General features: G+C 50.7%; 3 protein-coding genes and 1 long non-coding RNA gene across 5 annotated transcripts in view; 2 read left to right on the forward strand and 2 right to left on the reverse strand.

Annotated features, from left to right (window-relative positions):
• The window catches only part of gareml (GRB2 associated, regulator of MAPK1-like), a 14,855-nt gene extending 11,334 nt beyond the window's left edge, over positions 1 to 3,521 (reverse strand). The window contains exon 1 of the mRNA XM_035528804.1: positions 3,305 to 3,521. Coding sequence (XP_035384697.1) covers positions 3,305 to 3,416 — 112 coding nt within the window. The 5' untranslated portion in view covers positions 3,417 to 3,521. The remainder of the gene's footprint in view (positions 1 to 3,304) is intronic.
• A 118-nt stretch (positions 3,522 to 3,639) lies between these two features.
• Positions 3,640 to 5,129, forward strand: LOC118241797. Its single transcript, XR_004776359.1, has 2 exons — positions 3,640 to 4,141; positions 4,727 to 5,129. It is a non-coding gene; the product is annotated as an uncharacterized LOC118241797 (long non-coding RNA).
• On the reverse strand, positions 4,276 to 12,170 carry rab10 (RAB10, member RAS oncogene family). The gene is made up of 6 exons (XM_027031396.2): positions 12,044 to 12,170; positions 6,647 to 6,707; positions 6,323 to 6,461; positions 6,098 to 6,187; positions 5,849 to 5,950; positions 4,276 to 5,743 (listed from the first exon to the last, which is right to left on the reverse strand). Exons 1-6 carry the CDS (start codon positions 12,168 to 12,170, stop codon positions 5,657 to 5,659), a joined length of 606 nt encoding a protein of 201 aa, XP_026887197.1. The 3' UTR covers positions 4,276 to 5,656.
• A 3,334-nt stretch (positions 12,171 to 15,504) lies between these two features.
• Positions 15,505 to 20,000, forward strand: part of LOC113591042 (kinesin-like protein KIF3C) — a 13,208-nt gene continuing 8,712 nt past the window's right edge. The window contains exon 1 of one of the 2 annotated variants that reach the window (XM_027031393.2): positions 15,505 to 17,217. In XM_027031393.2, the coding sequence (XP_026887194.2) occupies positions 15,835 to 17,217 (1,383 nt within the window). In that variant the 5' untranslated portion in view covers positions 15,505 to 15,834. The remainder of the gene's footprint in view (positions 17,218 to 20,000) is intronic. The other variant, XM_027031394.2, reaches the window with a different exon arrangement.

Here is a 20,000-nt window from a genome sequence, read left to right on the forward strand (position 1 = left end):
TACACACACCCCCCGATCACACACACCCCGATCACACACACCCCGATAATTATCTTGATGATTTTGAGATGTGAAACGTTTCTCTGGGGCCAAACACTGTCCACCCAGATATGTCTCACACAGCAGAGACTTCCTCTGTAATGGACAACCGACTCACCACGACAACGGGCATCGCTAAGGAGACACGGTTCTCCACAGCAACTAACTGCTCCTGCCAGAGGATATTTGGGAATGTTAGCCATGCTCTCTCTCTCTCTCTCTGTAACTCTCTCCTTCGCCAACGCACCCACCAACTACTTCAAACCCGAGTCACACAGAACCGTTGAACTATCGCAGAACTAGAAACCTTGACCCAACCGGAGACGTGAATCAGAGCAGAAGTGACAACGATGAATGTGAGACAGAGAGGAAGAGGAAGAGGGATGATGAAGAGGGATGTTAAAAGAAGAGCACATTGATCAGCTGCTAAAAGAACCCTTCAGTGATGTGAGTCTGAAAACAGGCTTTTACGGAGGAAATGAGACACTCACACACACACACACACACACACTCACAAACACACACACACACACTCACACGCACACCACACTCGCACGCACACGCACACACACACACCCACGCACTCACACCCACACACACACGCACTCACATACACTCACAGTCACACACACACATTCACATACACCCACACACACACTCACAGCTTCAGCATCTCAGTTGTCTATAATTACTTCTGTCTGCTGATGCTGTGACATCCCCACCTACAAGCACAGAACCTAACACACATAAACCCTTAATTAAGCAGTGTGTGTGTGTGTGTGTGTGACCAGATGATCATGGAACAATGCACAAAGGGCTACTGCAAATGTTGTGAACTCTAGGCTGTATCATCAGGAAGAATTGCAGAAAGGGTGAGACAGAGTGAAACAAACTGAGACATAGAGAGAAAGAAGGAGATATAATTGTCCTGTGCAGTGAAAGGTTAATCCAGGGGCTGGTCAGAGATCCAAGGGGATGTCAGAGAGGAGGACAAGACATAAAGGAGACATAAAGGAGAATTAAATCCAGTAAAGAAAAAATGGATGAGATACTAGAGGAGTGAGTGAGTGGATGAGTGGGTGAGTGAGAGAGAGAGAGAGAGAGAGAGAGAGAGAGAGAGAGAGAGAGTGAGTAGGTGAGTGAGTTAGTGAGTGAGTGAATGAGTGTGTGGGTGGGTGGGTGAGAGAGAGAGTGAGTGAGTAGGTGAGTGAGTGATTGAGTGAGAGTGAATGAAAGTGTTGGTGGGTGAGTGAGTGAGTGAGTGTGTGGGTGGGTGAATGAGTGAGTGAGTGAGTGAGTGTGTGGGTGGGTGAATGAGTGAGTGAGTGAGTGAGTGAGTGAGTGAGTGTGTGGGTGGGTGAGTGAGTGAGTGAGTGAGTGAGTAGGTAAATGAGTGAGTGAATGAGTGGGTGAGTGAGTGAGTGGGTGTGCATGATTCTGTCTGTCTCTTTGTGTGATGTAGAATGAAGTCAAATCACCTGATTATCAGACTGTTTATAAATGTAGGGATACGTGGTCTGTCACGTTAATTCATCAAAAAAGTCAGCATTACAATTAAATGACATGTATCGATGTCTTTATAAAGCCACAATCTAGACCATAATAAGATGTCTTTATAAACCCATAATGTCATTGTCTTTATAAAGCCATAATCTAGACCATAATAAGATGTCTTTATAAACCCATAATGTCATTGTCTTTATAAAGCCATAATCTAGACCATAATCAGATGTCTTTATAAACCCATAATGTCATTATATGTCTTTATAAAGCCATAATCTAGACCATAATCAGATGTCTTTATAAACCCATAATGTCATTATATGTCTTTATAAAGCAATAATCTAGACCATAATCAGATGTCTTTATAAACCCATAATGTCATTATATGTCTTTATAAAGCAATAATCTAGACCATAATCAGATGTCTTTATAAACCCATAATGTCATTATATGTCTTTATAAAGCCATAATCTAGACCATAATCAGATGTCTTTATAAACCCATATTGTCATTATATGTCTTTATAAAGCCATAATCTAGACCATAATAAAATGTCCTATAAGATGTCCATAAAGACACAATCGAGCTCCATGTTCTTTTCACATACAGCAATAAACCCCGGTCAACAGGTTATCCGATGAACTCGACGACGAGAAAGTGAAGCCGAAAACACACACGCACACGCACACACACACACACACACGCACACACGCACGCACGCACGCACGCACGCACGCACACACACACACGCACGCGGGTGATGCAGGCGCAACCAGATGAAGTTGCCTTTCCCACACAACCTTTAAAATAGCGTCCCGATAATTTCGTAGATGTGATTATTTATTTATTTAGTTAGTTTGTTTCCTGCGTGCGTTCGGACAAATCGCTGAACGTTAACGATTAAAGTGGAAGATAAGACGATATGGGGAAAAGAAACAAAACATGGAGGGGAGGAGGGGGGGGGGGGTCGTCGTAATCGTCCCGTGACAAACATCCGCCGCGCAGTGTCTCTCCTGAGAGCATCTCTGCACTACACGGCATCCCGTACAACGCCCCCCCACCCTCACACACACACACACACACACACACACACACACACACACACACACACACACACACACACACACACACACCTCGCGACCATGCACTCGCTAAAGCCTTTCCATCGCTCTTCACACAGGCAATTTGCTTTTGTTTTTTTTTTACTGAGGAAATAGAGTATTCTCGTGCGATAAACGATAAACGTGTGCCGGAGGAACGTGCGTGTGCTTGTGCATGTGCATGTGCGCTTCAATCGTTGGTTCTTCCGCCTCGATGGCTGATTATTGGTGAATAAAACTTGGACGCTTCCTCGCGGTCTGCTTCTTAGCATGCAGAGCACTCCGCGAGCGATTACAACATTTCCATATGAAAGGCGCTGGGTCACTTTTGGAACACAACAGACACTTTGTCACCTTGGGCAAAAGAAGTATTTACACTTGAGTTTTGCTCGGAAGCTCGGTTACGCACAGTTAAGCGCAGTTGCGACTGCGTTTCAATCGTTTTTTCCCCCCTTTTCCTGAAAGAAAAGCGTTAAATAAGACCGTTATCTTAAGGGCTGCAGGATGTCAGTAAAGCAGTTGCGATTTCGACACTTTCGTGAGCTACGGTCGGCTCGCGACGAGGCAGCTGTTAAAACACTTAATGAGCAAATGCCCTTAATGAGAAAATGCAAATATTTATCCGTTACGAAATAACTCCGGAAAGCGAGGACGCTGCCTACCTTGGCTAAGCCTCACGAGCGTCGGCAGGCGGAATTTGCTGACGACCACGTCCAGCGGCAGGGACACCGAACTCCACGAGAGTTCCGAAACGCTCGCGGATAATTTCTCCATCTCTCCGTCATCATAACCGGCTCGCGGCGGCACGGGAACGCGTGCGGGCTCGTCCGGGAGCGTGGTGTCTCGCGCCGTCGCCTCGCGCCATGCCGAGGGCAGACGAAGAGTGCGCAGAGGCACGGCGCGAGAGGACCCCCTGCTCCTCGCGGGACCCCGCTGTAGCGCCACCCTCCCTCCTCCCCGCGCGCACAAGACAGCCGGGCGGGACGCGCAGGCGAGCGGTGCCGACGGGGCGCATATTGCGCGCGCGCATCCACCTGCGAGGGCCGGTTGCGTGTTTTATGAATGGACGCAGAGGGGAACCCCCAGGGCTGCGCTGATCGATATCGCTCCCTCCACGCGCGCGCACGCACGCGAGATGGAGGTGGAACCACGCACACGCCGAAACGGAGCAGGCGAAAGAAACGCAATCGCCCTCGTGCCAAATGCAACGCGTTTTGCGCTTCTCGACAGTTAGTTCCAAAGACACACGGGTCGCGTGCCGTCTGCCAGTCAAGACCACGCCCGAAACAAACTCAGTCGCGTGCTCTCCCCCGGGCAGGTTGCCTGCACGTGCAGCGGCTTTTGCTGGGGACTGGCATTTTTCGGTCCGTGAAAAATATCTGGACTAATGAAGAGGCGCAGAAAGGCTCCAGGGGTCACCCAGTCACGTGCACTCCATCGCAGAGGTCGGCGCTCGGGGGGAGAAGACTACATTTCCCATAATCCCCCGTTTCCTCCAGGTACGTGGCAGAGCGCGGGGACGACGCTATAAATGAGCGCTGATGTCCAAGTACTAATGCATCGCGGCCCGTATTGTTGTTTTTTTTTTTTTAGCTTTTGTTGTCTCAAAGAATAACTTTCATTTATCAAACAATTCAAAAACATTTGTACTTTTATTGGGCATTTAATAATAAAAAAAAAAAACATTGTTTTTCCTCCTAATTTTAAGTTACGTTCTGAAGTCCTAGCAAAGCACGTAATTAGCAGTTACACATATATTTTTTAAAAAATGAAATTCATGACTCCTACGCTCTTCTGTCAGTCATCACCCAGCAAGAGAGGGTTCTTTACAATAGTTTTTACAGAACCGCTCCTTTCTTTCTGGTGCATTTTGCTGACCACCAGGGGGCGACAACAGCCGAACCATAACACTAAACCTGTTAAAACCTCAGCTAAAATTCTAAATACTCACTTTTTAAAGAAATACTTCAAATACAGTGTACGCAGTTGAGGATGTCCCCACCCCGCGGTTTTAATTTTTTTCTTTTGCTAGCCCAAAATTAAAAGGGAACAAACGTGTAACCAACAAGCTTTTTTTTTTTTAGGGATCTGCAAAACTGCTTCAATTTCCACAGAGGTGCGAACCCCTCATCCCACCCTCAGGGGGCGCTGTTGCGCCCACCTACGCAGGACCAGCTCCATCCCAGAGACCACAGGCAAGCGGGTGTTGAGAAATGCGGCTGGGGCCACCGCCCGGAGGAAAGGTGGAAAAACACGTCAGATCAAAAAGAAACCAAAAAAACTTTAAAAATGATGATTGGGGGGAGAATCTCTTCAGTTCAAACAGGCCTGTAGAGGGGAGATGTGGAGCTCAGAAAAAGAAGGATGAGTTTAATCTTCAGAGAGGTGATGGGGTGTGTGTGTGTGTGTTTGAGTGTGTGAAGGCTGAATGAGAGGTTAAGCCTTTTGGCTTCATGTTAAGGCACCAGACAAAAAAAAAAAAAAAAAGAAAAAAGAAAACAAACCCAAAAAACAAAAACAAACAACAAAAACAGCCCCATCTCGCTACTCACTGCTCAGCCTGCCCACCCACACAGACCCCATTCCACGCGCCACGGGGACATGCCCCCCTCGCCCGCAGACGCCGGTGGTCCTTTAGTTCAACATGTAGTGGCAAAAGAGAGCTTGTGTGTGTGTTTTCCCCTCCCTCCTTTCCTAGTTTAAAATAAATGACAAGAAACATGATGTGAGTTTTCCGTTTATCTGCACGTTCCATTTGGGTCCCCCCCCCCCCAGAAATAAAAATGATATTGGCAGCAATGTGAGTGGAAGAACAAGAAAAGGGTTAGAGAGCGCGAGAGAGTGCGCGAGAGAGCGCGCAAGAGCGAGTGACACTGCAGAAACGTGAGTGACGGAAGAAAGATACGATGTAGGAAGAAACGTGTGAGAGAGACCAAGAGAAACTTGGTAAGCGTGTGTGTGCGCGCGCGCGTGTGAGTGTGTGTGTGTGTCCGAGAGAGAGAGAGAGAGGCTGTTCAGCTGCAACACTTGTTCTTCCATCCCGTGACTCCGCCTCCAGTGCTGATGTCAACGTTTTCATTGTTGGGCTCTTTTACGGGTGTCTGAAAGGCACACACACGAACAGAGAGAGTTCAGCAATTTAGCCCGTCAATTTACTGTCACACTCAGCTAATTAAATGACCGATAAACATCTGACACACACACACCTTTCTGAGAATATCTTCTGCTAACGTGAGGAAGGCCTTCTCGATGTTGATGTTGGCTTTTGCACTTGTTTCAAAGAAGCGGATTCCATGTTCTTTGGCAATCTGGACATGAGATGCGAGTGAAACACACACACGATTAAAAAGTAGGCAATGTTGCACAACAAGGTAACAAGTGAACATCCTTAACATAGATCCATCTCCCTCCCTCCCTCCCTCCCTCACTGATGGTATCAGACTGTACCATCTCACCTGTTCCCCCTTAGCCTTTGGTACGACCCGCTTGTCCTCCATATCGCACTTGTTGCCTAGCAGCATTCTTTCCACGTCCTCATTGGCATGCTGAAAATCACACACACACACACAGGCGCGCGTAAATCCTACAAGCCGGCGCGTGGAGAGGGGTGGGGTTTTGCACGGCTACGCCCCCCCCAACTCCAGGGCTTTTGTCTGCGAAACAACACTTGTGCCGCCAACCTCGTCGATGTTCCGCAGCCACTTGCTGATGTTCTCGAAGCTTTTGGCGTTGCTGATGTCGTAGACGAGCATAATTCCCATGGCTCCCCGGTAGTACGAGGTGGTGATGGTATGGAACCGCTCCTGGCCTGCCGTATCCCTGCACGCGCGACGCGCACACCATTAGTAGAGTGGCATATATCAGATTTAGACTGAAGTCCTCAACCCAGCACCCAAAACAGCATCAAGAAGCAACAATATTGTCTCAACTTCACTGAACAAAATCATCTGAGTATCTCTCACATAGCCTGCTTACAGGCCTTATTACGCACGCGCACCACTCACCATATCTGTAGCTTTATCTTCTTTCCTTGTAATTCAACTGTTTTGATCTTAAAATCGATTCCTGGACAGGAAAAGGAGAACAAGAACAGAGAGAGAGAGAGAGAGAGAGTTACGAGGTGGCTCCACCAGTGGGTCACGCGATTTCAAAAACACTGCACGTGGTGAAATCGCGTCCGGCAGGACGGGACGGGGTCACGCGCGGGACGGCAGGCGGACGGACGGGACGCAGACGCCACCTTATCGTCCGCGCCGCTCCGCCGGTGTGAACGAAAGCGCCGAAATGTCACTTTTCCTGACGCGGTGCGGAAATCCGACACGCATCGGATGCGCAGCGACGTCGGGATCGGGGCGCCTGAGCCGACTCCACGTTCGTTGGCACCACAGTAATTCCGAGTGTCAGTGACGGCGGGATTAGTGAATATTCACCCTTCGCTGTGGTGACGGCATGTAAACGGAGCCAGACGCGTGCACGGGAGTGTGGTTTTGATTTACTTCACGTCGGCGGCGCAGTAAAACACACACACACACACACACACACACACACACACACACACACACACACACACACACACACACTATAGACACTCACTTCTAAGGATCACAGGTTGACACTGGAAGGTATTTGCCAGGTGCTTTGATCTGGAGAAGCTTCCGGAAGTGCCCTTTCCCGTCCCCTGGGAATCTCGTGTCCTTCCGTTGAACGAGGGCGGAGTTCGGGACACGGCGGGCAGATCAAACGCTCCGGCCTGGCAGCGCCGGGCTGCATCTGATCCCTGTTCAAGCGGGAAAGCCGCCCGGCGCTCCTGATACAACAAACGCTCGACTGAACGCGACGGCTCTGTTCCAAGGCCTATCTGTCTGTCTGGGTGGTCCCGTGCCCCTCCCCCAGCTGACAGGCGGTGTGGAAACATCTGGTCGAGTGTGTGTGTGGCACAGACTGGCACCGGCCAGAGAAAGCCCAATTCAATCTGTTCTACTGCTGACAGTTCACCAGAGAGAGAGAGAGAGAGAGAGAGAGAGAGAGAGAGAGAGAGAGAGAGAGAGAGAGAGAGAGAGAGAGAGAGAGAGAGAGAGAGAGAGAGAGAGAGAGAGAGAGAGAGAGAGAGAGAGAGAGAGAGAGAGAGAGAGAGAGGCAGTTTTGGGATGGAGGACGTGCCGTGTGTGTACAGAGAAGACTGGCAGCAGCTCTCTGCAGAGTGATGGGACCAAACGGGCTCGGGTTCAAGGAGAGCCCTCTGAACAGCACCGAAACCGAAGGGCCGTGTGGTTCTTTTGTTAAACCGCTGCAGGCGAACAGAGAGGAGGGGTCGCAAACGTTTGGCCCCGCCGATCGGCTGGAGCCTCGCGGGTTCTGATGACGTGGGCCACCGGGAGAAGGAACCGCCGAGACCTCCGTCAACTCCTGGAGGAGAGGAGTTCACAGAGACAGAGACCAGCCAACCTTATGTACCTTCCCCCCTCAAAACCACGACAGCTCACACACACCGCGGGACAAAAGTTAAGAGGGCGAAGTGAATACAGTTACATGCAAGACACACACACACACACAGCTGCAGCATGGGTGGGACCCGCTTTATTAAATAACGCACAAATCATGCAGCCAAAGAATGAGTCACACTTGCACAATACAAATTGCTTGCACGCACGTGCACGCACGCACACCCGCACGTGAGCATACTCGCTCGCGCGCATTCACAGCCGTCTGTCTTTGGGCACAGTTCACGGGCTCCGTTACCTGGGCCACTCACTAACGGAGGGACCCTCGCCACACGTCCAGCGGCACATCTCATACGATACGGCCCCTCGTGATTCTACTTCAAATATGCAAATGAGAAATTTGGTGGAACATTTCATTGCATCACATGCCGAGAGCATCCCAGTGGCTTTTTTGGATGGACTGCAGCGTTTATAAGACCCACCCCCCACCTTTTTAGATTTTAGCAGAAAATCTAAAAGGAAAACCAGCCCGAGGCCGAGACAACGGAAGGATAAACATCGGGAACGGTTCGTCCTGCTGAGATGTTGTGGTTGTTGCTTGGTGGCTTGTGTTCTGGCTACTGGTTAGAACAGTTTTCTTTGAAAGCTGCTCAAATCCCCCGACAGTCATATGGGGGTTAATGTTTCCCCTGATGTGTGTGTGTGTGTGCGTTCTCACAGCTAAATAGTTCTGCGTATTTTGAACTATTGTTATCAAACAAACATCAAAGTGATGAAATAAGGCGATGAGTTTTCAATGTCCATAAGATTCCTTTCTGCTCGCCTGTCGGTCAGCAATGTTTACGTATCGCAAAATGCTCTGGGGGGGGGGAATCTGGAGGAGGGGCTAGAATGCAGTGGAGAGGGAAAGGCCTACTGACTGCAGCTTTAACCAACAAGAGCTATACAAACCCAAGTCTCATCCAATAGGAGACCCCCAGCCCTGAAAGTGAACCTAAACCCTAACCTTGACCAGCAAGGGCCCCCAAAACAGTAACCTTGACCAATGAGAGCCCCCGAAACCTTAACCTTCAGTCTAGCTTCAACGATATTGGCAGGCTCCCCAGAAACGGACCAAGCCTGGGACTAAATCCACACTGATCCCGGATCTGGCTAAAAGGGGGCGACTTCCACAGAAGCATGAGTGGAAGGGTCAGATCAGTGTTCGGATCCTACAGCAGAGCCCTGTGAACTGTGGTGAATCTCTGTGTGTGTGTCTCCATTCAGAGCAATCTACAGAACATATCTGACCTCCAGCACGAGGCCAGCGGAGCAGAGCATACATGCACGCGCGTGCGTGCCACTAACCATGACACTTTCTATTGCACGCGCACACACCCCTTTCCCCATGGCCTCATGTACCAAACATCCTGTCCTCTAGGACCCGTTACGCCCAGCGTCTGCATGCAGCCAAACGCAGCTACACGCTACAGGACCAATCGCACCCACTAAAGCGGACTGCCCGGTACACGCCACCCCACCCCCCCCGCCAAACGGACCCGGCCAGGGAGAGTGTCTCACGTTTGCGAGAATCAGATGACACTTGTGCTAGTGTCCTTGGAAATGGAGAAAAAAATAGAACAGGAGTGTGTGTGTGTGTGCGTGTGTGTGTGCGTGCGCAAGTTGATCCTCTAGTGCTGAGGGATGAAGGGGAGTTTCCGGTGGGTATTTTAGGAGGCCGAGGCACTACAGCTGCAGAGAGAGAGAGAGAGAGAGAGAGAGAGAGAGAGAGAGAGACCCCAAAAACCCAGCATTTCCTGCTAGTGCTCTCACTACTAAAAAAAAAAAAAAAAAAAAAAAAAAAAAAAAAGAGAGCAAGCGAGAGAGATCAACAAAAACACGCACATCATCACCTAGGCAACGCCTAAACCACCGAGCCCTGCGCAACAGCTGAGGGAATGTTATGGTACATTTCCCCCAGAAACAGAAAGTCTGTTTTAAAAAGCCAAGCAAGACCGCTCCCGAGGGGTCCACGCGCCACGCCCGGGCCCGCGTGGGCACGGAAGCGGCCGTGTGTAGCGTGGAGGCCCTGAAGGGAAGGCCGACCACGTTACTAGTGGCAACGCTTTGAGTCACCAGCTGATGCCCAGCTTCACTGGGTGAAAAAGAACGAGAGAGACCGACCCTTAACCACACCCTGGCCTCCGTATGGTACCAGGAGCATGGCATCTGGACATGGTGAACATTTGCGTATCTACCGCTCAAACACACACAACGTTTTGGTTTGGGTTTTTTTAGGCGCGTTACTATCCACCAGCGTGTCCGGTCTCGTCCCGTGGTAACATCAGGCCCCTAACAAAACTCTGAAAAGAACCAAACGCGCGGCAACGGAATCAGTTTGGCATGAGTCATTTATATCTCCGGTTCATGCCCAGCTACATCGGCGGGGGGGGGGGGGGGGGGGGACCACACGCTCGGCGATACGCCCATTAGACGCATTCCGTGATCGGTTTTTGCGTTTAAAAGCCGTGGAAGGAGCCGGCGGCAAACGCATGCTAGCTTTGCTGATGACAGGAACTCTAAATCGCTGTTGGCAAAGATACGACGCAAGGGAGGGTTGGGGTGTTAGTGCTTTCAGATGTCATGACACACACAACGAGGGAGAGGGGGAGAAAACGAATACGCCAGCCCCCAAAGCACGCCTGCGTTACAAATATCAGCAGGCCAGACTACGCCACCAACTGCCCTGTACTGCCCTGTTCCACCGTGCCAGGATCCGCTCCGCAGGACACGAAACAGGGCAGCGCACGGCACCGGTAACGTCAAGGTCGTGGGTCCCCGGGGTCCCAGAGGGCGTACACGTGCCGGCGTACTGATCAACGTGCAAGCCACTCTTCTGCATAACACATCCGCCAAACAAACATAAACGAGGCCCGATCGAACGCCACACCCAACCCTTCATGCACACAGTGCCCCCAGTCTGCAACGCAAGCGACTGCACCTGCAACCCCAAGACATGCCGCACATGCAGCCGGTGCACGCACGCGAACCTACGGCAGCTTTCGGCCCGGTTCGCGCGAACACCGCCGGTTCCGAGTCCGCGCGCGACCCAGAAACCCGATGCATGCGCTACCGAGTTGACGGTGCACATGCGAACGGGCGCGCGAGGGACACACGCACCGAACGGTAAACGAGACACCGAGAGCGACTCCTCGAGTACACTCGGCGCGCGCCGCGCATGCGCACCCGGTGAACCGTTTACGGTTTTATTGTCTACGAAAAAACCTGCAGAAGTGGCGTCTGGGTGCGAGGGTTGTGCTTCGAAATTAACGATGTCCGTCCTGTGAAACGTCGCTGTTTTCGGACGCGTCGTGAGGTGTTTTGGTTTGGCGGCATTAGCCAGCAACAGCGCAGGCCTCCGGCGCCTCCTCGGACTCGCCTAGCCGACCGGCCCGGGCGGCCGCAGTCGCGTTCCCGACCAGCGTGTGGCAAGTCATTCGCTGAAGGTGATTTTTCACTTCACGAATGACGAGGAAATGGACGAAACTTTGCGAAGTTAGCCGCCCGGCGTGTTTGTGAGTCGGGTGCAGACCAGCTGGCGGGGTCGGCCTCCTCGCTGGCTAGCCATTACCGGAGATGCTAACCAAAACAGTTAGCCATCTGGCTAACAGCTAGCGCGGAATTTAGCCGCCCTAACTAATTATAGAACGGAAATGTGCACAAAATCATGTTTTTTTTATCGCAACCCGACACACCTTTCACAAAGACCGACCAACGACAGCTGAACCAACGCGGTTACTTAACACAGCCAGTTAACCGGCTAACTCGGCTAGCTAACCAAGCTTATCTTAGCTAGCTGGGCTGTCTTTCAAACCGGGCCTCATCGTTAGGTTGCCATAGCTCGCTGTGGTCCGGTCAAGCCCCTTACCCGACTTCTGTTTACACGATTTATGCGTGAATAAAAGGTTTCGTGCCACTCACCTATGGTGGAGATGAACGTCGTGTTGAAGGCGTCGTCGGAGAAGCGAAACAGCACGCAGGTCTTACCCACACCGGAGTCTCCGATCAGGAGCAGCTTGAAGAGCAGGTCATACGTTTTCTTCGCCATTTGAATTTTTAAATATAAAAAACGAGTTAGACCTACAGAAAATAATCAGTCCCCCCCACAAAAACACATACACCAGACAGGGCAGATCGCTGCGGGGCTTAGTGGGCTGATGTCGGAGAAATCCGGCTAAACTTGGGGCTACGGTAGCTTTGCTAATGCTAGCCAGCGGCGACGCACTGCACAGAATCGCGGTTTGAGATCCAGCAAAATGGACTTAACGTCAGTCGTCCTCCCGAAATCGGCCGGTTTTCCTTCTCTGGAGAAGATTTTCCCCCTTTCTCCACTCTCTCTTTCTCCCACACCGTCGGGACAAAATGGCTCCTCTCTCCGACTTTAAGTCTTTCTTTAAACCTGCCAGCGAGCTATTTCAGTTCCTCGGCGTGCCGCTTCATCCCAGCCACCCCTGGTTAACAGTCCAAAAGCGTCGATGATGTCGTGTGCCCGTTAAATCGTCTGACCGGTGCCGGTATTTCTGTTTTGTTTATAAGTTTTTAAGAAGCCGAGACAGACGACCGCCGTCGCCTTCGAATGGAGCCTCCAAGGCGACACCCTTGACTCGGGGCCCCGCCCCTTGCTCCGCCCTCCGCCAGCGTTGTCCCTCCCGATTGGTCTAGGCAGCCGCCTTTCAAATCTCCCTCCAACGACGATTGGGCAGATTGTTAAGCATCAGGCGACGTGTGGGCGTTTCCGACGCGCCTGTTTGGAGAGGGGGGGCGTAAATGTGACTGCGTGACCATCCCGGAGCGTGTTGGCTCCGGTTGCCCCTCCGGTTACGTGGTCTAAATACAGCTGTCACAGACCAAATGCCAGATCATTTCAGATAGCGGGTCTCTGGGTCCCCCTGGTTCCCTTCATATGGTGTTTTTGCCCCTCCAGCATTTGTGATGTTAGACATGGGCTCCAGTTGTTGAGTAAACAGTGTTAACAGCGCACTCTAATCCGGGTGTGTCCCGGATTACAGTGTTTTGTGGAAAAACCAGATCGGGACAGTCATCAGTAGGTTCACCTTAACACATTTTCAAATCGTGCTCCGTGCTCCGGTCAGGAATAATACGGTTTTTTTTTTTTTATCGCTTTCGGCTCAGGCTGTAAAGAGTTGGTGCCCCTGGCCGGTTGCTGAGGCTGTGGTGAGCCTGATGTGGCGTGTGGTGTGGTAACGGGTTTTCTCTGGAGTTCCAGTAAAGCAGGCAGAGGGCTGAGTCACAGAACACGGGGGTGACTCAGGTTGGACTATGGTGGCTGCAGTTCATTTGCTCAGTGAGTCAGTTGAAAGGCTCGGAAACAACTGACCAGGGCAGACCTGTCAAAGGAGCTTGTCATGTGGGATTCACACACACACACACACACACACAATTTGTAAATGTTTTGTGTGTCAGTGATACATAACGCATAGTTTAGTTTTTTCTGTTTCTCTCTCTCTCTCTCTCTCTCACACACACACACACACATTACATGCACAGTTGCACAAATTCCTCCCGTTCTCTTGAGAGAGAAAACTTTCACATTCGGAAACACGCAGTAGGGGTGTGGTGGGGGATATGTAAGATAATACAGCGCAGTTTGAGTCAGCGAACTCAGCACATCTGGTTCCGTTAAACGCACCACGTGTTCCTACAGAACCTCAGCTCTGGTTAACGTTTAATTCCACTCTCCATATTGCAGCAAAGCTGTTGTCAGCAGTCAATCCTCATATACTGTTACGGTAAAGGTCTGGCTCTCATGTGGGTCACCTAATAACACAGCAATGGCCATATTTATAATATATAACACAAATCCAGAATATGACTTTTTTATACTTTAAAAAACAGAACTAACAAGGTGTTAAATATTAGTCATGTATTCTATATAGCATGGCCTATAAAATACATCAACCGTAACATAGTTTTATTTAAGATTCATTTTGTTGCTAGTGAAGATGACAAAGGCCCGTTATGCCTTCCAGTGACGTATTCCTTGTGAATGTTCCCTCATGGAGCGATTTTATCATCATGACACACACATTATTATTACCGTAAACAAAAAAAGGCTCATTTAACAATGTGGAGTATTTTATTACCATGCACACACAAAAAAGTCTCGTTCAAGAATGTGGAGTATTTTATTACCATGCACACACAAAAAAGTCTCGTTCAAGAATGTGGAGTATTTTATTAGCATAAACACACAAAAAAGTCTAGTTCAAAAATGTGGAGTATTTTATTACCATGCACACACAAAAAGTCTCGTTCAAAAATGTGGAGTATTTTATTACCATGCACACACAAAAAGTCTCGTTCAAAAATGTGGAGTATTTTATTACTATGCACACACAAAAAGTCTCGTTCAAGAATGTGGAGTATTTTATTACCACACACACAAAAAAAAGTCTCATTCAAGAATATGGAGTATTTTATTACAATACACACACAAAAAAGTCTCGTTCAATAATGGAGTATTTTATTACCATGCATACACAAAAAGTCTCATTCAAGAATGTGGAGTATTTTATTACCATGCACACACAAAAAAGTCTCGTTCAAGAATGTGGAGTATTTTATTACCACACACACACACACACACACACACACACACACACACACACACAAAGTCTCATTCAAGAATGTGGAGTATTTTTATTATCATATACCGAAAAAAGTCTCATTCAGGAATGTGGAGTATTTTATTACCCCACACAGACACACAAAGTCTCATTCAAGAATATGAAGTATTTTATTACCATGCACAAAACTGCTGTGCAACTGACAGCGCCTTATTTAATCAATTAACCGAATTGATCACTAGGCAGGGGACATTGCCGAACGCGTTGGCAGCTCGAAGGCGCCCCCTGCCGGCTGAAGAATCGCGCTTAAGACAGCGCGGATTCTTACACATACGGTAGATGACGCTAGTGGTCCAAATGTGGACGAAACGGTCGGATTGTAACACACCTGGGCCTTCGTGTTAAAGAAAGAAATGAGCTAACAGTGAAATACACATATGAGACAGCCCTGCGGCGTTTGTTGCGCTTTTAAAATATAGAATTGCCCGTTTTTGAACAGTCGTATTATAATATAAGCGAGGATTTACTGTACCAAAATGCAGTTTTTTATTTTTTGTTATATATTATAATTTTATTTTTCCTCCTGATATTTTTAAGGAGCTAATGTTCAGGGTGTACATCCGTAATATGTCCGTATATATTATTAATATTTTTTATTTATTAATACATTAATAAGAGTATATATCTTAGTCATTTTCTGTTTGGTTTATTTTGGCAGTAAGGATGAGAGAGAGAGAGAGAGAGAGAGAGAGAGAGAGAGAGAGAGAGAGAGAGAGAGACGCACATCCTCCACGTCCCAGTTGCGCGCAGCTCGAGCTTGGGCAGGGCTGCAGCGTTGCGGCGGTCGACACCGTCTCGAGCGGACTCTTCCACACGCGCGCCCACACCGCACCGAGTCCATGAAGACGGTGAGCTTACGGTTCCGTCCCGTCGTGATTTACGCCCCGTCCGGTAGCGATTTTTCGTTCGTGTCGCGGGACGACGGATATTTTTCTCGGGACAGACATGACGCGCTCGTTACCGAGAACTGATGCTACAACCCGTCGCGCGACGCCGCGTCGTCTCTAGCTCGTTTTGTCGGTGGTTTTTTGTTTTGCTTCTTTTCCTGACGGGAAGGTTTCCAACATGTCTCTGAAATCCAAGCAGTGCGAAGCGGTGAAGGTGGTGGTGCGCTGTCGCCCGATGAGTCGCAAAGAAGAGGCGTCTGGCCACGAGAGCGTCGTGCAGGTAGACGTTAAAGTGGGCCAGGTCGCGCTGCGCAACCCCAAGGCGGGCCCGGGAGAGCTCGTGAAGACCTTCACCTTCGACGCGGTGTACGACGCCGGCTCGAAGCAGAGCGACGTCTACGACGAGACGGTGCGTCCACTCGTGGATTCGGTGCTGCGCGGGTTCAACGGGACCATCTTCGCGTACGGCCAGACGGGGACGGGGAAGACGTACACCATGCAGGGCCAGTGGGCGGACGCGGAGCGGCGCGGGATCATGCCCAGTTCCTTCGAGCACATCTTCACGAACATCTCGCGCTCGAAGAACCAGCAGTACCTGGTGCGGGCGTCCTACCTGGAGATCTACCAGGAGGAGATCCGGGACCTTCTGGCCAAGGAGCACGGCAGGAGCCTGGAGCTGAAGGAGAGCCCAGAGACAGGAGTGTACGTGAGCGAGCTGTCGTCCTTCGTCACCAAGAGCGTGGCGGAGATCGAGCACGTGATGAACGCGGGCGACCGGGCACGCTCGGTGGGCGCCACCAACATGAACGAGCGCAGCTCCCGATCGCACGCCATCTTCACCGTCACCGTGGAGTGCGGGCAGCCCGGGCCGGACGGGCGCACTCACATCCGCGTGGGCAAGCTAAACCTGGTGGATCTGGCGGGCAGCGAGCGGCAGGCGAAGACAGGAGCTCGAGGCGAGCGTCTGAAGGAGGCGGCGAAGATCAACCTGTCGCTGTCGGCGCTGGGCAACGTGATCTCGGCCTTGGTGGACGGGCGGAGCTCGCACGTGCCGTACCGCGACTCCAAGCTAACACGGCTGCTGCAGGACTCGCTGGGGGGCAACGCCCGCACGGCCATGGTGGCCACGCTGGGGCCGGCCGCCTGCAGCTACGAGGAGACGCTGACCACGCTGCGCTACGCCAGCCGGGCCAAGCGGATCAGGAACGTGCCGCGGGTCAACGAGGACCCCAAGGACGCGCTGCTGAGGGAGTTCCAGAGGGAGATCGCCAGGCTGAAGGCGCAGCTCGACCGGCGGGGCGCGCCGGGCGCGAGGGAGAAGAAGGGCAGGAAGGACCACGGGCAGGAAGAGGAGGGCGAGGAGGAGGAGGATATGGAAAAGGAGGCACAGGAGTACATCAAGGAGCAGCAGGAGAAACTGGAGCGGGAGAAGGAGGCCATCATGGACGACCGCACGCTGGTGGTGGAGGAGAAGCAGAGACTCCTGGAGGAGAAGGAGAGGATGATGGGAGATCTCAGGAAGGAACAGGAAGCCACTGCTCTCCTCACCGCCAAGTTCAAGGTGTGCGTGCGTGCGTGTGTGTGTGCGCGTGTGTGTGCGCCTGTGTGTGCGCGTGTGTGCGTGCGTGTGTGTGCGTGCGTGCGCGTGTGCGCGTGCGTGTGTGCGCGTGCGCGTGTGTGCGTGCGCGTGCGCGTGTGTGTGTGCGCGTGTGTGTGTGTGTGTGTGTGTGTTTGAGAGCGGTGATATAGAGGAGGGGGTGTGTTTCTGGGTCATGACTTAGGTGCTGGTCAGAGCTGGTTGACCTAATACCTCCTCTGTGTGTGTGTGTGTGTGTGTGTGTGTGTGTGTGTGTGTGTGTGTGTGTGTGTGTGTGTGTGTGTGTACGACAGAGCAGAAAACAGACGCGTACACAATAAACACTTTGTTATGGCCCTCAGACGCACACAGGTCGAGCTTCAGATCTTGATATTAATTAAGCGCGTGTTGAACTTTAATTTGTTTTAAGTTGCAGAGATTCGAACGTTGACCTTTCCCTAAAGGCCACATGACCTTGTCGCACTGGCAACACAGATCACTCTGACACTCGTCACGTACTGAGGAGTCTGGAATCAGACATGCCCATGGCAACCCGGCTCGGCCGGCCAGTACCGACACGCAGACGCGCCGGCTTCTGGCCTGTACCTGGCAGGTCACGACCTTGCAGCACAGGAAAACATCACACATGGCACCATTACGGAAAATGCTTTGGTCATCCCATAATTCCACAATCCATTCCATGATAAAATTAAGGAAAATCTGAAGATTAGGATGGTCACGTGTTTCCGGACTTCCGGACACTAGCTGGCGTGTTTATACCCAAATCCTTGTATTCGGATGTGAGCATTTTTATTCATGCTGGCGAGAGTTGACAGGGTTGGGTTTTGGAGGTCTGAGAGGAGAGTTGACATTGCAAAGAGGAATTAGCCAGAAAGGACAGAGAGAGAGGGAGGGAGGGTTTTTAGACATGAACGAGTGTAGCTGGCTATAAAAAGGTCCTGTAAGTGGGTTACTGGCGGTTCTTTGACCTGAAACGCGGTACGGGCGGAGAGCAAGGTTGAGAGATGTGTGTCACTCTCACACTCACACACTCACACACACACACAAGCACAGACAGGAAGTCCTTTATTACTCATTCACCCTAATCGCATAATAAGACTGGATGGCTGACTGAAGGCAGGAGGAAGGAGAGAGAGACCTTGAGAGAGAGACCATGAGAGAGGGAGAGACCAGGAGAGAAGAGGAGGAGAGACGTGTCTGGCCCTGTTTGCTCCTGCTTTGTTGTCTCCATTTTAGAGCAGCGTTGTCTCAATGAGAGCTTAGGTCAGCTAATATCAAAACAACCGAGAAACACACACACACACACACACACACAGTCTCTGAGGGTGACTGACTGTTCACTTACTGTATATCCTCTAATTAAAGATGGAAGTTTCTGTTTTATAGACTGTGTGTGTGTGTGTGTGTGTGTGTGTGTGTGTGTGTGTGTGTGTTTGTGTGTGTGTGAACTGACAGGTACAGCTCACGATTCCGCTCTAATGAACTCAAGACTAGACCAAGCAGAGCACGTTTTTCGACTGGTTTGTAATTCTCAGTTCCGATTGGCTGGCATACATGTCCATCATAATTAAAACTCAGCAGCGAACCAATCAGAGGGCAGGTGAGGGAGTCGCACAATCGTGAGATTGTGGGTGGGTGGGTGGGTGGGACAGGAAGGAGGGAAGGAACAGCTCTTTTTGTGTTGGGATGGGTTGGGACGTGTTGGGATGGGTTGGGACGTGTTGGGATGGGTTGGGGGTTCGAGGTGGATGCTTTCAGGTGGGTGACCCCAAAAACAGACTGGGCGCCTTGGTACGCCCAGCTGATCAGCAGGTCGGCACACAAACATCCGAGCGGTGAGCTATTCTTGGAATTCCTTTCAGGAGCGCGGACACACACACACACACACACACAGATAATTCCGGTCTTCTGTTGGATTTCATATAGTCGCATCTCCGAGCGCAGGGACGGCACGTTATTGAAATGTCGTGCCTCTTCGGTCACGGCACCGCATTTAACCAATCACGATGAAGCAGTAACGTTTTACAAATAGCTGATTACAATGCCGACGCCTGTCCGTTATTTCCCGGCAGCCGATGAGTCATAGGCGCCCCGTCCAGCCAGCTGTGTTTTCAGCCAATCGCAGCGCAGGCCGGTGAACAATAACAGCGAAGCAGGAAGTACATCAGCTCGGCCCTGACGAGGAGTGCAGGTGCTTTGGGCTTGCACAGGAAATGGAGGAAAAAAAGCACACACACACACACATATACTCACACTCACTCACACACACACACACACACACACTCACAGTCTGCTGTCTGCTCTGTTGTTCTCTTTTCCTCTCCCCTTCCTTCCATAAACCTCTGTATGCAATGTGAGTGTGACTGTGTGTGTGTGTGAGTGTGACTGTGTGTGTGTGTGTGTGTGAGTGTATGAAGTTGAGATATGCTCTTACGCATTAAAAAACACAAGCTGGAGGTTAAATGAGTGTGTTCTGAGCTGAAGAGAATCTCCTGTGTGTGTGTGTGTGTGTCTGCGGGTGGGTGGGTGTAGGTGTGTGTGTCTTTGTCTCCTGTAAGATTCACTCATCTCTCTGCTCCCAGCATGCACTGCCGAGCTGCTGAAATATTGATGAGTCAGCGTCTGTGCGAGCAGGGGTGGAGCTCCTCCCCTGGGCTGTCGCCCAATGAGATCACAGCTCGTAGACATTTATAATGAGCCTTTCCCGGTCCCATTTCTGTTGCTATAGCAACGTGAGTGAGGGAGGT

This window comes from Electrophorus electricus, chromosome 8 (assembly GCF_013358815.1).
Source record: "Electrophorus electricus isolate fEleEle1 chromosome 8, fEleEle1.pri, whole genome shotgun sequence".
NCBI classification, from domain to species: Eukaryota; Metazoa; Chordata; class Actinopteri; order Gymnotiformes; family Gymnotidae; genus Electrophorus; species Electrophorus electricus.

Bases quoted from the DNA above. Each gene is read 5' to 3' on its own strand.
- rab10 (XM_027031396.2), bottom strand. From the start codon at position 12,170: ATGGCGAAGAAAACGTATGACCTGCTCTTCAAGCTGCTCCTGATCGGA. The intron at 6,188-6,322 runs GTTGGCGGCACA...TGTGATTTTCAG, and splicing joins GGCTGCGGAACATCGACGAG to CATGCCAATGAGGACGTGGA. The intron at 5,951-6,097 runs GTGAGATGGTAC...TCTCATGTCCAG, and splicing joins CAAAGGCTAAGGGGGAACAG to ATTGCCAAAGAACATGGAAT.